This window comes from Primulina tabacum, chromosome 1 (assembly GCF_025594145.1).
Source record: "Primulina tabacum isolate GXHZ01 chromosome 1, ASM2559414v2, whole genome shotgun sequence".
NCBI classification, from domain to species: domain Eukaryota; kingdom Viridiplantae; phylum Streptophyta; class Magnoliopsida; order Lamiales; family Gesneriaceae; genus Primulina; species Primulina tabacum.
The window spans coordinates 4,461,110-4,480,974 of record NC_134550.1 but is presented as its reverse complement, the minus strand read 5'-3'; the positions used below and the strand labels follow the sequence as shown (position 1 = coordinate 4,480,974).

The 19,865-nt window shown below is 32.1% G+C and overlaps 1 protein-coding gene across 2 annotated transcripts; it reads left to right on the top strand.

The window, feature by feature from the left end:
* The first annotated feature begins 14,757 nt into the window (after window positions 1–14,757).
* LOC142529620 (haloacid dehalogenase-like hydrolase domain-containing protein At4g39970) lies at window positions 14,758–19,468 on the top strand. Of its 2 annotated transcripts, XM_075635233.1 has the most exons (11): window positions 14,760–15,171; window positions 15,318–15,411; window positions 16,591–16,635; window positions 16,781–16,831; window positions 17,066–17,140; window positions 17,492–17,525; window positions 18,249–18,304; window positions 18,407–18,466; window positions 18,938–18,997; window positions 19,093–19,139; window positions 19,223–19,468. In XM_075635233.1, exons 1-11 carry the CDS (start codon window positions 14,810–14,812, stop codon window positions 19,269–19,271), a joined length of 933 nt encoding a protein of 310 aa, XP_075491348.1. In that variant the 5' UTR covers window positions 14,760–14,809; the 3' UTR covers window positions 19,272–19,468. The 2 variants fall into 2 exon arrangements, with proteins under 2 accessions (XP_075491424.1, XP_075491348.1); XM_075635309.1 differs by lacking the exon at window positions 18,407–18,466 and having other exon boundaries at window positions 14,758–15,171.
* Window positions 19,469–19,865: the final 397 nt, after the last annotated feature.

Here is a 19,865-nt window from a genome sequence, read left to right as displayed (position 1 = left end):
GTAGATCTCTATGGAACCTAAATTACAGAAAAATCAGGAAGAAATAATCAGCATTGTTGAATTTGAATTGTATCCACGATTTTCTTTAACAATATCGTAGCGGATTTGAGTTTAGACTTAAGCTAGTCTACATTATATTTAATTATTTAATCTAAGTAACACAAAATAAATCAAGCAAGATATTTGATTTAATCTAAATTAATGTAATAAATAGATTTGATTTTAAAATAAAGAAGTTGAGAGAATCAAACCAGTCTTTCTTAAAACATCGACTTAACAGTTTAGAGATCATAATTAAATTTACGCTATTTTTGTTTAATTTTTTAACATAACAATTGAGATAGCAACAACATGTACTTTTCTTAAACAAAACTGATTATTTGAGCAACATATAAATATTCGAAGTGCAAGAAATGCTCAAGCTGATGCAGCGAAAATATGTGCATGAGAATTTATGGGAATGCAATTGTGAAAAATTAATAAACAAAAGTGAAAAGCAGAATGCAAACTAGACACAAGGATTTTCCCATGGAGATTCGAAGACATAAATCTTTCTACGTCTTTCGTTCTCATTTTTCAAAAAAGATTATGCTAGAAGTTCGATATTTTATATATAATCTTTTTGTACAGACCTAAATTAGATGATGTCATACTATCAATCGGAGACTTCTTAGCAATAACTTTACTCAACATTTTTTACAAGTCAAAAAATCATATACAATACACTTCACATCTCAACAAATCAACATCGTGAACAACTTATGTCCTGGCGACACACATGCTGCAATGGTCTGGGCAAAGAGTCAAGATCCCGTGAGGGTGAGCTAACCCCAAAAACCAGTCCTAAGTTCGGATTGCAGGCTGCAACTCGCCTGCATGTAGCCGGAATCGCTAGTAACCGCCGATCAATCATACGACGATGAATTCATTCCAGGTCCTTGTACACACCGCCCGTCACACTATGATTTGAAAAGAAAAAAGATTGACAGTACAATAAATGTAACCATCGCATGAGACGTTACGATTTCTTGAACAAATATGATGGAAACTTGAAGTGGTGCCTCGAGTGATCTCCTTGAATGAGCTGTAAACGAAGAACTTTGAATACGAGCTTTAATGATGAAAATGTTGCATAATTACGATGTCCTTAACGAATCCTTCGCTTCATATTTATAGAATAAAAAAAATCCAACAGTCATAAAATCTTTAAGTTCGATTTCGTATAAATATTATGCGACATTTGTTTGTTTTATTAGCTCTTATGCTATCATATACTTATGTGACAACTGTTTTGTTCTATATTGTAACCATATTCTTAAGGGAAAGTTGGTGAAAAATTCCTCAATCAAAACATTTCTTTGGATTCACTCCTTACTCACAAAATTGTGACACTATGTCATACAAAATGTGGTACACTTCATGTGAAAAATGTGGTACAAAAAAAGTACCCAAGGACTGAACACAATAAAAATCGACGGCTAAGGCCAATTTCCCGTATTCTTAAATGCACTGTCGAAAATAGTATGAGATCATTTAATACAACTCTGAAATCTGCTTACATACTATTTTTGTCTCTTAAAAGACTACTAAAATATCTCGGATTGATAAATAACTCTCCAGTTTTTGATCGATTGAAACTCTTTAATCAAAAGTGATGTGATGACTTGTATACATAGAATCTGCCGAGCCGAAGATCTTCCGAAAGCTTGAGCAAGATCGATTATTAAGTGAATGAGTTCTTTGAGATTTTTAGAACTGATCCAATCTGCTTTGTCATACCAAAACTGATATCAGCCGATCACAATGATCAACAAGCTACCACGACATATGCTAATGTCGCAATATATTCTTCACATACTTGGGAATAATCAAATCCAAAGACAATGTTTATTTTAGAGAAAATTAATTTCTGAATTAATTATTAGATTATCTTTGGAACTGATTAATCTATTTTAATGAAACAATAAAGTATATATTGTTCAAAACAAGTTGAATAAAACTCATAAAAGAAACTACTCCATCCGTCCCATTCATTTAGGCATATGTATGTTTTCACACAAATAAAAAAAATAAGAAAAATAATACTAAATATAGAAACTTAACTTTATAATTAGGATGGATTTAAAAAAAAAAAGTCAGCCTAAATAAATGATAAGTAAGTCTCTTGATGGTCTCACGAATATTTATCTGTGAGACGGGTCAATTCTACCGATATTCACAATAAAAAGTAATACTCTTAGCATAAAAAATAATATTTTTTCATGGATGACCCAAATAATAGATCCGTCTCACAAAATACAACCCATGAGACCGTCTCACACAAATTTTTGTCATGAATGATAGGGATGAAGTAATAAAATCTCAACATTGTAGCATCAAGTCTCTTGAAAATCAAATCTTGAATGCCTTGAAAATCTTGGGAAATCTTTGCTCAATATTAACTTCTCCACATTAAAATATTCTCACACATTAAAATACCAACCGTTTGTTTGAATAAAATGTGACTGCAGCTATAAATGATTTTTTCACCTGGAAAACTAAATCATTCTTTGTATGATGTCATCAATAAATTTTAAAAAAAAAATTGTTTCTCAAAGTTAGATACATAAATTATATATGTAATTGCTTTAAGAAAAAATTTTGATGGTAAATCAAGCTCTTCGTATCATCTGTTATGTATATATATTAAAGGTAGGACAAAATTTCATGTCAGACAGTCTTACAAATTTATATTTATGAGACAGATCGATATGATTCATATTTGCAGTATGAATTTCATAATATTCGTGTATTATTTTACACACACGTAAATCTGTCTCCGACCGCTAATTTATGTTATAGAGCAAGAAACGATTTATACAATGACCACCACACATTTTAACCCTCAACTGTTAATTAAAGCAGCTAAGACAAATACTTGATTTTAAATTATCTAAAAATAATTCATTCATTTATTTATTTTAATTTCTTTATAACACAAAAGCTTCCAATAATAATTTCTCCTCATTCTCGTTTAGGTTAAAAAATATTAAAATATTAAATTATCGTAAAATAAGTAAATATTTATTCAATATTTTATACAATTTTTTTTGTTTGAAATAAACTATTTTATACATGTTGTATGTACATTTGTGCTAAAGTGAGATTATACTTAACCATCACAATCTACGCCTACAGGGAATCAAATAATTTTAATTCCCATGAATATATAATTTTTCTTATTTAATTAAATATATATTATAAAAATAAATTAATTATAATCATAATTAATAGGCCATTGGGTTGGTATACGTCACTGTCTGGCTCCAATATTTTGCGTGAATTTTATTTTACTTGAACCAAAACTTTGGTCTTCGCATTAAATGAGGGCTCACCCATGGAAACCTCCTGTCTTTCCAAACGATTCTCATATTACATGTTCTTTGGGGATAAAAACTTAGTATTTTTTTATTTAAAAAAAAAAATCAACTTATCTTCTTTTGATTATTTTTTTGAAAAAAACTATTTTTTTTGACGTGTAAAAATAACCGCCTTAAAATTTAGCTAATTACTTCTATTAAGATAAACTTGAAATTCACTCATATGAGCCGAAAATTAATTAATTGAGATTTGGAAGCTACTGATAATCGGATTTATCCAAATAAACCAATTGATTTGTTATTGTGCATTTGAAATCATCATGTTCAAATATTTCGATCCGAATACAATATAAAAGAAAAGAGCACGCAAAGCTCGTGTCCAAGTTTTTGTAAATATTGATGTGCTAAAAATAATTTGAATATATTGATTTCATTTACTCTTCATTTATATATATGTGTATTTGACGGGTAATGACTCAATCTAATTATTCAATTTATTATTGAGGCCCAAATTAATTATAAAAGCTCAAGCCCACTATACACTCCAAAAAAAATTATAAATATGAGAGGATTCTCATTATTCAAGGGAGGATAATTTTATGCTTTTAAATTTTTTAGCTCTCAATTAACATCTTTAAATTGTTTTCTGACATGAGCGTCGGAGTCTCTACGCCGGACAAATCCTGGACGCCTCTGACGTTTTTTCGTGACGCAAGGTGATAACTCACAAAGATTTTTCTCCACTAGCTACTTGGACCGTTTACGAACCTACATAATAATTCGGATAATCAAAATTTTTGGCTACATCAATATTATTCCTGAAAATACTCTTTAATTGCAAAATTTTAATTTTGTTTAAAATGATAAATACCAAGTCGTACTGATATCCACTATTAACTTTGTTGGGCCGCCTTCACCTCTTCTTGGACAGCCATTATTATATTGGCTTTAGTTGGGCCTTACCACAACCATTACTTGTACTTGTGACCATGTTATCTCCCAATAATTTCAATTTATATCCAATTTTTAAATTAAAATTATCAACAAAATATCAATTAAATATAATTATTCTTTCTACCACACTTGTTTTGTGATCCAATGGTCTCTTTTCCACCTACTGGTTTCGGTATAACTTGATCATTTCTGTTTACGTCCACCGAGCTCCATATCCAACTTCGGATCGAGCCCGATCTCGTGTGTTTCAGTTTGACGAGCTCGAGCACTACTTGTCATAGTCGAGTTCAAGCTCAACTCGTATACACTCTATCGGACTCATTCCCTAATTAACTTTCAAGTCCGTAATTCAGATATGTACCAATTGAGTTGAGCTGAACTAGTTTCGAGATGAGTCGGGTTGAACAACTTTGTTTACCTATACGCACTCCAACTTAATCAACTAATTTCATGTTACAATGATTGAAGTATTATGCTTTCTGATAAGTTAAAATTAATAAAATAAACTTTATTTAGTTGAAATGTACCTCCATATCAAGTGGGAAAAAGTTTAAAACTATAATCCCACAAGTAAAACCAATATACAATATTTGTACTGTTTCTATTTTTACTTGATTATGAAACAAAAAATCTTATGTAAAATGATATAAATTTTTTTACCCGATTTAGTTTATGTCGTCGTTGGTTTGTTAGTAACTCACGATCTTGGTCACATAAAAGCACGTATTGGATATTTATCCAGAATTACTATATACAATGTATGTATCTAACAAGGTTAAAACAATGAGTTAGTAACATATCAATAACAATGATGACTAAATCAAGTAAAAAATCGTATGAGACATCATGTTGGTACAAAGTAAATAAGCGATATTAGAACTGAAATGTACAAAGAGTAACTCGCAATATTTTTTCATTGATTGGCTCTTATTGAAAATCTCATGAGACGATCTGATATGAATTTTTGTGTTTCGAAATAAAACGATAAACCATTTCATGAAGTAACTCAAGTCATTAAAAAACTTCAACCCACCATTTTCATCCGCCCAATTTCCAACAATACTATCTCGAAGAACACATTCAATTAATATATTAAATTAAATTTATAGTCCCACGAAAATATTAATTTGTCCCATACACCAAAGTTTGTGAATCATGTGTTGGAATAGTGATTGAAACTTGAAAGCACCTTTTGGTGGACTTGTCACACTTTTCTATGTTGGAACTGTAGCAATCACTTTAATATGCCTCAACTTATTCATGAAATTACAGCCTTTTCCACACAGGAAAAAAAAATTAGTAACAATAATAATCAACCGAAACGGAATCCATTGTCCCTCTCCTCGCTACCGAAGAAAAAAAGGGAACTAAAAGTGTCTTTATTACCTCAATTGGCCGTGATTTTGGGTGGCTAAAGTAGGGTTCTTCAATCACCGTAGAGTTTGAGTTGAGTTGGTTTGGTTCGGTTTGGTTCGGTTCGGTTTTGTATAAAAATTCCGAATAAACCGTATCATATTGGAACAAATCTAAGTCATGATTTTTTATTGATAAATTTAATTTGATTTGGTTTGGTATAGTTTGGATGATTCAATTAAATTTTGAGTTTCATAATAAATTATTACATGAAATATCGCGATTCAGAAAAATTAGCAATTGATAATTGATAGAAATTGAGTGGAAATTGTATTTAATAACGAAATATAATGATTATAAGTAAAATACTATAAATAAAAATAATTATACTAAGTTACGAAATTTTGTAAATTATAAAAAAAACACATAAATTTTTAAGGGTGTGTTTATATTTATTTGAGCTAAAATCTTCAATCAATAAATTATCGATATAATTGTATTGTTACAATGTTCGCTGATAATATTATACAAACTAAAAATCAATCAATATACTTTTATATATCCAAGAAAAATCACACAAAATTTACAAAAACTATTAAATAATTTTTTTATTAGTGTAATCGGTTAGGATTGATTTGGTTCGATTTATTGTTTTAACAAAAACTTGAATCAAACCAAGTGAGATTAATTTTCAAAAATAATTTTCCCGAGTAGCATGTGGGTATGAAAAGCATCTGATGATGTCCGGGATAGATTAAGTGACCTTGAGTGGACAATCTACCGAACAAAGAAGAGTACTTTCTCAGTAAATAATGACTCGAGCCCTTTCCAGGATATCAACATCATTTCTTGATAATTTAACATGAGCTCGGGATTTCGATTTTCAGTTGTTGGTTAACATATTAAGATCGGAATAACTTGATAATTACTAGCGACGAGAGCACACAGTTGCGACATTTCCCGCACGATAACATAATTTAATTTTAGAAGTATAGGAAAGAAAAATGTTTTTACGGCACTGTCGACTATTATAAATACTACCTATATTTTGTAAATTAAATTTAAATGAGCGTTTTTAAAGAAAAAAAGTACACAAAAAATAATATCATGTGATTTATCCCTCTTCGAATCTAGCCCACCTAGTCTTCTTACCGTTAAGGGGGGCAGGTTTTCTAGTGCCGCGACAAATTAATTTTTAATTTTTTTACACCAATTAATAATATATATATATATAGATATAAGACTGGGGTTTTTGAATATTAATTAAAGTTCTATAAAATGAAAAGTTCAAAATGATGAATAAATCCTGACAATATAGTTGTATTTGTGTTCGGTTCCTATCACATCAAATATTTTTTGCAAAATTTTATTCACATAAAAAATGTTTATGCACTAGTTGCGCCCCAATTGTTTTCTCATATCAAATTCGGTACAAAAATTGAAAATATGATATTAATATATGATATTTGATAACAAATATTCTTGATCTAACAATAATATATTATTTTTGAGTACTCAAACATGTATAACAAGTATTGATATTAATGATAAGTCTTTTCTCATGTGAAAATCAGTACAAAACATTAAAATATTTTAATGACAATAATACATGATAGTCAAGTACAAAATATTTTATATGTGATTTTTGAGTAACCAAACATATGTAACAAATATTAAAATTAATTACTCATACATTTATCGGATGAAAATTGATACAAAATATTTAAAATATGATACTAATATATGATATTTCAATATCATTTTTTTTAGATATGATACTAATATATGATATTTGAGCACATAAACAAGTGTAACAAATGTTGATATTAATATAATTGTTCCAGTTTTATATTCAAAATTTTATCTTATATATCATATTTAAAACAGTTAATACTCAAATATCATATATTAGTTCCAGATTTTTCATATTTTGTATCGAATTTCATCCGGAAAAAAACATATATGGGCTCAGGAAGTGCAAAAATCTTTTTTGTGTGAATCAAAGACGAGAGAAAAAGTTTTGATATAACATAGCCAAATACAAATACAACTATGGTGGTAAAAATTTATAAGCAAATCTCCCTCAAAATATCATTATCAGGTCCCATGTTCCTTTCATTAATTATAACAGCAAAGGACTTGTATTTCTGTATCATCAGTGGTCATCGCTAACCTTTTCCTGCCAAACAAGCCTTTCAAAAAACACATGCAAATTCAGAACGCCACGCCACGCCCCACCCAACCCATACTAAAAATATCTCTCTTTTTTTTTCCCCACATTTTCAATTTTTTAAGCCTTGTAAAATTCTTATCAATACGAAATCGAGTCGATTCGAGTCAAATCCGTGATAGAGTAACTCTCCTGAGTTTGAATAGTTCTAACTATAATTCCACAACCGATGATTTTGGTTCCAAGATCGAATTGTTTGAATTCGAGGTTTTGATATGGTTTGAATCCATTTTAATTGGAATTTAATCACACCATTCGTAAGTGAGCAAACCAATTAATAATAGTTATTTATAAAATTATTACTCAATATTGTCAATTTTTAATTTTTGTAGAGAAAACTGTACACTTTGCGATTTTAGTCTTTCACGTCGTCAAATTTTAATTTTAGTATGTTATCTTTGTTTTTGAAAATTTTAATCATATTTCAATGGGATTGTCGATGTGAAATTACACAGGTCGGCAGTTGTATAGTATGATATTGAACAAATTAAATTACTTTCTATTATGTAAAATATATAACATTTTATGTCAAAATAATTATTATTTCACTATATGTATAAACTGGATCGATCTATCTCATAGATTTAGTTACGTGAGATCATTTCATGTGAAACATACTATTCATCTGAATAAATCTTTGTCCACTAAATCCTTGGACCAATTAATGAAATTAACTATAAAAATAAAAATAAAAAACATACACATTTTAATTAAATGAAAATGTAAATGGTTATTAATAATGTGACAACGAAGCTCATGAATATTTGAATAATAAGATATTTGATTGTGAAATACGAAATATTTTAAGATTGAGATATTTGATTGAATGACGCTAGGATGACAACGGAGTAGGACATGAGCGAGTTTGTCATTCACATCCATGCTCCTTGGCCGTTTCTTTTGGATTCTCCTACTTCAAAAATAATAATGTGGCGGTTTCATGGAAATTCCTAAACCCTAACTTATTATTTCTATTATTATTAATAATATTATTATTGAGGTTGGTTCGAGGAAAAGAGTATTTCCAAGGATTCAAAAAATATTTGAATCTTAATCCTAAAATCAGTCCCTAAAACCGTCTTTTTTGGGTTTCTCTACCAAAAAAATTGTCATCTTTAAACAATGTAGATTTTTAAGTCTACGTGAAATTTGAGAAAAATATTTGAATTATCGTATATTTATACGGTAATTCCCCTTGTGTGTGTGATATCTCAAGCAAAGATTGTGGACAACCGGATACGACACAAGAGACAATAGGATGGAATGAACCTCAAGATTCCGAGTGGATAACATAGAAAAGACATCAAAGGCAGGAAAAAAATGCAACAATAATTATGTAATAATAATAAATAACAATGTAATAATGATGATTTAAAAATAGCAAAATCAGTTAATTATTATTAATAATAATATTATTATTGTTGTTGTTTTTGTGAATTATTTATTGAAATTACAGCCAAAATCAGTCTGAGAAAATCAGTAAATAAATAGCTTCTGCACCAATCTGTGTACTTTTCGATGTTCACAAAATAAAATAAAATAAAACATAAAGTACTAAATTAGTAAATCCCCACATTAAATATGGACTGTCCCTCATAAAATCTCAGGGACGCTACAGTGATCTGATATTGATAGTACGCTATTATCAAGAAAAGTTTTATATTCCCCCTTTAAATATATTAATAAATAAATTCCAATCCTTTTTACAAAAAAAAATTAAAAAAAATCAAATCTTTTAGACAGCAATATATAATAATTTGGAATTTGATTCATCATGTTTTTTTTAAGGAATAAAATTATTCATCTCTATAATTTTTATAAAATATTTTATATAAAAATAACGAGATTATGATAAATCCAGTGAGATACATACATAAAATTTATCCAATTTAACAAATTTATCCAAATTTCAATCACGATAATCGTATTATTTTTTACGTCAAAATTACTGTAAAATTTTTTTATTTATTGAAATATAATTTTTTAAACAATTATACTAGTTGATTATGAATATAAACAAACCATCACCGACTTATAAATTCTATTATCCTAATTTTTTTTAAAAAAATCACTTTTATATGAAAAAAGCACAACGTGTGCTCATAATTTATGATTTGGGTGTTTAAGCAACAAATAATTCTTATGTTAAAAAACAAAAAAAAAATCTTTTTTTATCATTAAAAAAAGAAGACAAAAATTTCCAAGTTGTGCAGAGATGATGTACAGTGATCTAGCAATAATTACTCGTACAAGAAAAATTCACAATATCCCAACAACTCATTCAATTTCATGGCGATGGAGATTAATTCAATACAGACAAAAATATTATGAATCGGGTTTGAAGATTCAAGGGTTGTAAAAATGACCGTCGCATCTGCACTTCCACCCTAGTGGCTTGTAATTGGAGTACCTGTTTCCGGCGGACGAAGAGCCCGGGGAGTACTCGAAGTAATACAGAGGACTTGATTGGGAGGCGGAGACGGTTGTGCTCGGCTGGATTCCTTTGTGATTCGGCACCGTTGGCATCTGCACAGCCATGCATGGGTGGCATTGGTTGCACTTGTTGTGACAGCTCGGCGGTGTGGAACCCAACCTCGTCTTCTCCTCTTCCACCACAAGATTCTGCAGAGAAATTCAATATTAAACAAAATCAAACAATCCCATTCTCCCGCATTCACCATGTTCAAAAACAATGAAACCCAATAATTGTAACAATATTTCACGTAAATAAAAGCAGAAATCGGTGGAACAGTGAGAGAGGTTGCTTATGAAGAAAAGGGATAAAAATTCAACGTACGTACCTTGAAAGTGTCCGAAGGTTGCTTATAATTGAGGCAATATGTGGGATAAAGAAGAAAGAGATGGATAATAATTAATGGGATGAGGGAAGTCACAGCCATGGTAGCATTTTTTGTCTCAAGAAAATTCTGAGAAAATCAACAATAAAGAAAGGAAATAAAAAACAAGTAAAGAAAAAATAAAACTAGGTGGGGGTGCTAGGAAATTAAACAAAGATCGCAACTTGTGAAGCAAATCAATAACTTTACAATAATAATATAATAATAATAGTACTCCTACTCGGACGCAGAAGCAACAGAGGAATGAAAGGGGAAATAATAACAGTTTATTACAGAATTTGACTGTAAATTCGAAGGGAGCCGAGCTTTAATGGCGGTAAAAGGAGAGAGAGAGAGGCCGGAGTTGAAAATAACATGACGTAAAAAGGAAGAAGAAGAAGAAGAATGGGAAGGGCCCCGAGAGTCAGCTGAGGCTTGGCTTTACTAGCTGTGTGGAAAGTGAAATGTCCTTGTATAACAAAAATGGTGGGTGTGTCCTGTTGGGGGATATTGGATTTTTTTTCCCTTTCCTATTTTCTATTTTACAGCACACAAATATTCCATCTGACAATATATATATATATATAAAATCCCTTCGTGATTATTATTTCGTTCTCTTCACAAAAAATTATGTTATAATAGTGAATTAATATATTATACACAATCAGTTATAGAGGTGACTATATTAGCTACAAACTAGATCGTAAATGACCAATTAATCTTAATGGTGTAAATTAATCGAGTTATTCGAGCAAGTTGGAATGTTATTTGATTTGAATTTGAAATTAACGAATTCGTGCCAAATGCTAACATGTTCAGATATGTTTCAAATCAAAATTATATTATTAAAGAGATGTTCATGAACCTAATTCATTCTTGTTGAGTAGATCTTGTTGTCAGAATTGTTAATTCATGAAAGTCTTCATGATCTATTGTTAAGAATAATGAATCAGTATTTTCATTAACAACACTTAACCAACTGGCAACCAAATGCGGGCTACTTGTGAAGATAAAAGTACATCGAACTCATATGAAGTTTTACCATGAGCTAATTGAATCCATTGAGCAAATATGAGTTCGATCAAAATTTTCTTTCCTGGAGTACCAAAAACAAACATGACATCATTATGAACATAAAGTCTACGTGTATGAAATACCTAGAATTTTGTTTTCCTACTCATGGTGGTATCAAAACACCGTTATGTCGGGATATTTTATCTATATTTCCAAGAAACTCACGGTTCATAATAATAAAAAAAATAGGTTGATACATTAAATATCTTGTATCCAAAAAACATTTTACGTAACATATATGATGAATAAATAGAAGTTAATATGATTCCAATTGCCATTACAAAAGTAATTATTAGTTTTCTCATCAAAAAATATTTTGGACTAGTAAGTATTTCAAAAGATACTATTAATTCAACAATAAAACTATTCATACCTTGTAATGAATTCTATTATATAAAATATACATGCAAAAACTTATGTGAGACGGCCTCACGAGTCGTATTTTGTGAGACAGATATCTTATTTGGGTTATCCATGAAAAAATATTATTTTTTATAATAAGAATATTACTTTTTATTGTGAATATCGGTAGGGTTGACATGTCTCACAGATAAAGATTTGTGAGACCGTCTCACAAGAAACCTACTCAAATATATATCAAGACGTTGTGCTAGTGTGATCTGGAAACCTTAATAATATATTTTATATATGAAACATTGTGTGCTAAATATTTTCAATAGTTCATGATGTTTACTCAAAAAGCCAAAACCCTAACAAAATTGTAACTCTCACTCATTTTTCCAAATCACAAGCCGCCGTCGCTCATCTATTTCCCTTCAAGATTCATGTTCTTCTTTGGTTTAATCCCGACTCTTACTCTAACATCACCTAGTTCATTTGAATATCTTGCGTGCTCCATCAAATATCAAACACGACGTTGCAAACTACTAAGCTCCTGTGTAAGTTCCCCAACTCTACAAGTGGTATTAGCAGCCTGGTCCTCAGGTTTAAGATTTACTCAAACTAATTTATTTTTGAAAATTTCAGTACTCGGATATTAGAAAAATACAATTTTAGTCACTATACTTTACTACTAAAATGTTTTTGTTCCCTAAACGGCTAAACGTTCTAACTCAGCTCTTTCAGTTCATAAACATTTGGGAATTAAGAATTTCGATGTAATATAAGATTTTGAATATTATGGAGGATTAAATATGTTGAAAGGAATATTATTTGACATTTTGATTAATCACATTATACATTGCAACGACAAATAAATAGCCAACTTCAGTTATACTTTCACCTTCAAGACTAATCGTACACAGATATGACTCTCTACTTGTTAAATTGGTACACAAGTTAGCAATACTTCATGAGGAGGAAACACATGTTGGGTGGTCTAATGGAATGGCGAAATATATGCGGAAATTGTGGAGATTGAAGGTACCGAGCAAGATCTTAATTCACACGCGGTGTGCGATTAATAATGCATGACCAACTTGCACGTCTCTCTAGTGCAGCAAGAGGTGCCCAAGTCGACCCATTTTGTCCATGTCGTCTTTCTTTTGTAGAGGATAATTTTCATGCTTTTGTGAAATGTAAATGTGCGAGAGAGATGTAGAAAACTCCAGCAATTTGGTCACTACTTGCCACATTCAATGCAAGAAATTTTGCAGACTTATCTGTTGAGTTGTGTGTGGAACAGGGCACGATTGATGACCTCGCACCTTTTACTTTGTTATATTGGCGTAGATGGCTTGTTCGAAATCTGCTTGTGTTTGAAAATAGAAATACCGTGAAGCAATGGCAATCTGTGGGGAGACTTTTCCGAATCGTTCCCTTATTTTGGTGTTGGATTTGTTGGGCAAGGCGACGGTGGGACATTAATGTTTGGAATGGTTCCTTGTTTTCAAGGCTTATACTCCCCTCACCTTACAGAACTTTATGCTCTTTGGGAGGGCTGCTGTCTGACTCACCAGGCAACCATGGATTGTAGGAACTGACGCCTCTTTGGTGGTTAAAGCCGTGCATGATACCAAACCTTTTGCGTTTGAGGCCCAAATTGTGACGGAAATACGAAAAGATTGCTTCCGGGTTCGTGGCTCCATAATTCAACACTGCTGCAAATCATGTAGCACAGTTGTTAGCATCTCAGGATATTCAAGTCACTGCTTGTTATTTTGCCGAGTTGTTCGAATTGAGCGGAAGAACACCCAATTTTGGTGGTGTTTAAAATTGCATCGTGAAGCCTCATTTCTAGATTGTGCTTTATTTCTTTTGGCTACCTTCAAGCAAGAGGATTTTGAATATTTTGCTATTCTCTGTTGGGCAATCTGGCATGAAATTTGCAAGGAAGAAATTTACAATAAATATGGACGGATCTTATGCTATGATGGAAAATTTTCGAAAATACAGTTTGGTTGGTTCTTCTGGGAATAATGATGCTCAAATATTTATGGAAGATAAGTGGGTACCACCACTACCAAACTATTTTAGGTTGGATGTTGATGCAGGCTTTGATATTAGAAACAACAAATTTAGTGTTGAGGCGGTGGTGCGTAATACAATGGGACATGTTTGTGGTGTGCAAGCTAGCCCTATCAGATGTCCAGGTTCAATTACTTGTGCGGAGTTGATGGCAATCAGAAGCGGGATGAACTTATGTCTCCAGATTGAGCTATCAAATGTTTGTATATTTTCTGATTCATTGGAAGCTGTTAGGAGGGTCCTTTTATATGTAGAAGATCATGGATCTGCTGGGGTTTCTGTCTTGTAAATCCAATCAATGTTAGAGCTTCCAAATTTTCATTTCGTCAAACATGTGCGACGAAAGGCCGTCGAAGTGGCTCACATTTTAGTTCGCAAAGCTTTGTCTTGTAATAGCTCCATTAGTTGTGTTATTGACAATCTACTCTCGTTGCTTGTAAACATGGTATCTCTGAGACTTTCCGAATTAATGGTATTTTAGTTCATTAAAAAAAAAAAAAAACCGAAGCAAACTACTTTTGGCGACTACATAGCCACATGTAACATATCCAACGCCCCACACACACATTCCATCTATGGCTTCTTACTCCATGCTACTCTTCCCTCCAAATCTCTCCAACCCTCTCGGTCTCTACTCGAGAACCCGTCTTGCCTCCTCCTTCAAAGCCAACACCGCCGCCACTTCAAAAACTACCAGCTGCAGACCATTTTTAGTCGTCGCCTCAGCTTCATCTCGTGCACTTCAAGCTCTGATATTCGATTGCGACGGTGTGATACTTGAATCTGAACACCTCCACCGGCAGGCCTATAATGATGCCTTTGCATATTTTAATGTTCGCTGCCCATCTTCATCTTCCTCGGGTCCGCTCAATTGGAGCCTTGAATTTTATGACGAGTTGCAGAATTTAATAGGTGGCGGCAAACCCAAAATGCGATGGTCCCTTATCTTTTACACCTCTCTTTTATTATTGGTTTATCTGCAAAATTCTAGCTCTTTTTATTTTTAAAAGTTATTTGTTTTTGAGAAATGGGATTTTCTTCTTTGGGCTGAAATATGTCTCACTTTGGTGCGCTTTCTTGAAGGTATTTCAAGGAACATGGTTGGCCAATTTCTACTATTTTCGATTCATCTCCGGAAAATGATGATGATAGAGCGAAGTTAATTGACATTCTTCAGGTTTCGTTTTCTCTACTATTATTTCCCTAGCTTAATTTGATTAAGCTTAAGCTTATTAACTCAAAGACATAATTTTCAGTTTTGAGTGCACTGGCATGGATTTATCCTGGAATGAAAACATTATTTGGGATTTAGAATTTTCAGGTGTTATTTTCTAGTCTACATTAGGTATGCTCTATCGGCACGCTGTATTTTATGTTCTTGAATCAAAATATGTAGCCATTTTGTCCTATATTGAGCTTTGAATCATGTTTCAACGAAAATCTTAATGGAATATAAAGAACAGGAATTGCTGCTTCTGTTTCATAGTTCGACGCCGTCAAATTTTGGGTATAAATCGGATTGTAATGGGCAAATAAATGGTGGAACTAGTGGTATTTTTACATGGAATGAATGGAACATGGCATACAGAATGTATGGCATATGATTTGGATCGAAAATATTCATGGTGATTATTCATTTTGCAACATAAATAGAATTGGGTATCATATTTGGCTATGGTTATGTTCCTAAAATCCTATTACTAGTCATTAATGTAGTTGATTATGCACAAAATCATATTTGAATGGATGACTTGAATCTATTCAATTTTCTTATCTATGTGCTGGAGATTATGCTTGATTTTGAGCATGTGAACTTTATGTAGCAATAAACATTAACTTTATGCATTTATGTTTGTTGTTCCTAGGTTGATATTCCATTAAGATACAATATATGTATTAGTTGTGAGTTTTCCATGAAATCATGCAACCTCTGTGACCGTTCTTTTAAACCATTCTCGGAATGAGCAATGACAGTGGAATTGGGAAGCTTCAATGTTTTGTGGAATTGAAAAATTTCCATTCAAGTATCGATATATTGCTTCGAGGTTCCAATTACTTGCCCAAAATGTTGATTATGTGAAAATGAGTATTTTCTGTGTCATCCAAATCCAGACTTTTTATCGTTAAATATCATTTATACTGGACTTAAACTTTCACTTGTGTGTAGCTACATCCTTATTTCAACAGATCTCCAGTTATTTATGTGTTATTTGTAATTTTTTCCACGCTTCTTATTTAGCTTGTGCATTTTTTATTCTTGCTTTCCATTCTTAATTTCTTTGTTACTGCAATTAAGTTATCAATGTAGTATATTTTGCCTTTTAATAGCTATTGGTTGATGAAATACTTGGTGCAGGACTGGAAGACAGAGAGGTACAAAGAAATAATCAAATCTGGAACTGTAAGAGAACACTTGTAAATGCATGTTGCTCTGTTTATGGATAAATGATGTAATGAACTGATACGACAAAATATCATTTTCTTTCATTTTTTGGTTTGGGATTTCAAGCAATTCATTCAGAGAATCATACTATTCTTTGAATCAGGTTGAGCCCAGACCTGGAGTTCTGAGGTTGATGGATGAGGCAAAGGCTGCTGTAAGATCTCTATGTTAAAATGCAATTTATTTCTGTTCATATAATCATGAAATCGTGCTTGGATTGCTTGCTTATGAAAGTTAACTTAGCTATGAACAATATTTAATCAATTTGCTGCTTTTGAAATATAATGTTCGGAGGACTGAGTCTAACACGATGCGTTGTTTCCTAAGTCTTGATGAGTTCACTTGTCGACATATCTCAATAATTGCCATGTCCCCCTTTCTTTTACAGGGAAAAAAGATAGCTGTTTGCTCTGCTGCGACCAAAAGTTCGGTGGTCCTTTGCTTAGAAAATCTCATTGGAATGGTAAAACTCTAATTTTACTTGTAATTACTACGCTTGCTAGTTCTTGGCCAGCTCTTGCTATCCTGAAAGAGTGCCGTATAAATATTTACAATTGGGCCAGGACTTGCCTAACTTTAGAATAGAATTGAATTATATAGAGTACAGGAATTGGTTGCTTAAGCACTGACTTAGCTTAATTAAATAAAATGGGCAAAGTTGTGGATAAATTAATTTATTCAGCATTTCATTTATAAGAACATGCACGCACATATAAAATTTCCATGTTTGTGTTATGTCATTTCCTTGTCACCATGCCCATATCTACATCAAGTATTTGTGGTTTATTGCTGTTTTGTTCTTATCTTGTTGTAGGAGCGGTTCCAAGGCCTTGATTGCTTCCTTGCAGGTATGTCTCGGTCATGCTTTTCTCTTTAACCAAAATAATTAGCTCTTTCTCAATGATTATCTTGAAAGGACTGGTTGAAGAGCGTTTTAACATCCTCATTTGTTTAATATTTTTGTGCTCAATTAATTGGTTCACATTCTCATTCTGGTATCTTTTAGTGTATAATGTGATTTTGATATGCCATTAACATTTGACACCATATTTTCCTTTGGTTCTGTGGTACTCGCAGCTTTGATAAATAACAAGACATAGAATAATGTCTGTTGATCAAAATAAGTATTGACCGTCACCCTTTTTGCTTGAATGTAGCTTTGTTCTTTTGCCAGGATTAACAATTCAACCAATATATCCGCCCTTTTATTGCGAAAATCAGTCGTTGTGCCATTCGACATTCCATTACCATGAAATGTGATAATTGTTTGGCCTATTTAAGCAAGCTGATTCTGAATTGCTTCGCGGCATTCACTAAGTATCAGTACAACTGATAGATCCCTCGGCACTGCCCTCATACCATAGGTGGAGGATCGACTGTAATACCACTTGCGGGAAAGATGTGAATGTTTTTATAAAAATATTTAATGGACTTCCTTAGTAGCTTGATTCTGTTTATTTCAATCCTGACACCATTTCTTTCCCAAAAAACTGACCTTGGAATGTCAAGCACGTGGTGAAATTTGAGCTATCCATTTGACAACGATTGCTCTCCACTCGTTACTTCTGTAGGTGATGATGTGAAGGAAAAGAAACCCGATCCATCAATTTATATTACAGCCGCAAAGGTAATTAGTGTGGAATTGTTAATTTGTTGTCATGTATACACATTTTTTATGTCTGCCCTCTGATTTCTGCATTCCCTGAGTGAAGTTTTTTATGTTGCGTAGAGGTTGAACGTCTTGGGGAAGGATTGCTTGGTAGTAGAAGACAGTGTCATTGGACTGCTGGTTGATCTTTTTAATTATCATATTTACTTTTCTTTTTTAAAGTAACTACAAATGACGAATTTTGATATGCTTTGTGAGAACTTTGAAGTAGAATTTCTACAACACTCGAGTTCACGCCTTGAAAATTTCTCATAAAACAGTTAAAATCATATTCCACGATTTTTTTACCCATTGAGCCTGCGATGGAACAAAAGCATCTAGTTCTTAAAGAAACTTTCTGCACTGTTTTCGAAATGAGGGGATCTGAAAATTATTTGAAATTTATGCTTTCTAATGCATGAGAATGGTTGAAACAAATGAAAATCACGAGTTTCTAATTCTGAAGGCTATAAGAAATCTCTTGGCTAAGAAACTTCGTTGTATTTAGATTAAGATTTAAGGCATTAAAAAACAACGATTTCAAGAGCATGAAATAGCTGTATCATTTACTTATTTTCTGAGATGAATGTCCGAGCTCCATTCATGCTCCAGGCTGCCACTGGAGCCGAAATGTCGTGCGTGATTTCTTATACACCATCCACTGCTAACCAGGTAAACCATGCATTTTATTCAAGGTCAAAAGCAAGCAACTGTGCACCATAATATATAATCATAAAAATTTGATTTGCATGTCAATCATGTTATAGGATTTTAAAGAGGCTGCAGCCATCTACCCTGACTTGAGCAATGTCCGGTAATCATCTCACTACTCGAGTGCACATTATTTTTCAATTTCACTAACAAATCTTATCCTGGTTATCGTTTTTATTTGTTCAGATTGACAGATTTGGAAGCATTGCTCAAAAATGTTGTTACTGCAAAATAGAGAACCTGCTATGAACCAACCTGTAAGTAATTCGACAGAAAGCATACTTTGATAAACTTCCCTTACATATCATTCATTGAGGGATTATCCATTCACGTTAAGTTGGGAATCACAACCAGTAAAAATAAGCTTCAACTATGATAAATATAGTTCATTCTTTCGCGAATAAATTCAGGGTTTGTCGAAGTTTATGGCTATTCTTACCTCGCGCTGTTAAATATTCAGCGCACTGTTTTTGTCCATCTTTTTTCCCCAGATAGCGCAATACGTTCTTTTATTAGTAACGAGAAACAGTAGTATAAGAGAAGGGTACTAGGCTAAAACATTCCACTGATCACGGTAGAGTTCAAAATCAGGACCTAACTATACACATATATTGAATCGATTATAAAGCCTTTTTCGACATACGTAACTAAGACAAACAAATCGCGTAAAGACTCGAAATGTATGCATTAAGATCATTTTCAATCGGAAGTTGATGTCATGCTCTCTCTTCTCGAAACCTTAATTGGCGAAATGAATGATATTTATTTATTAGAAATGCATCTAATACTTGAAAATGATTTTGAAGTCCAAATAAACTCTTCAACAATG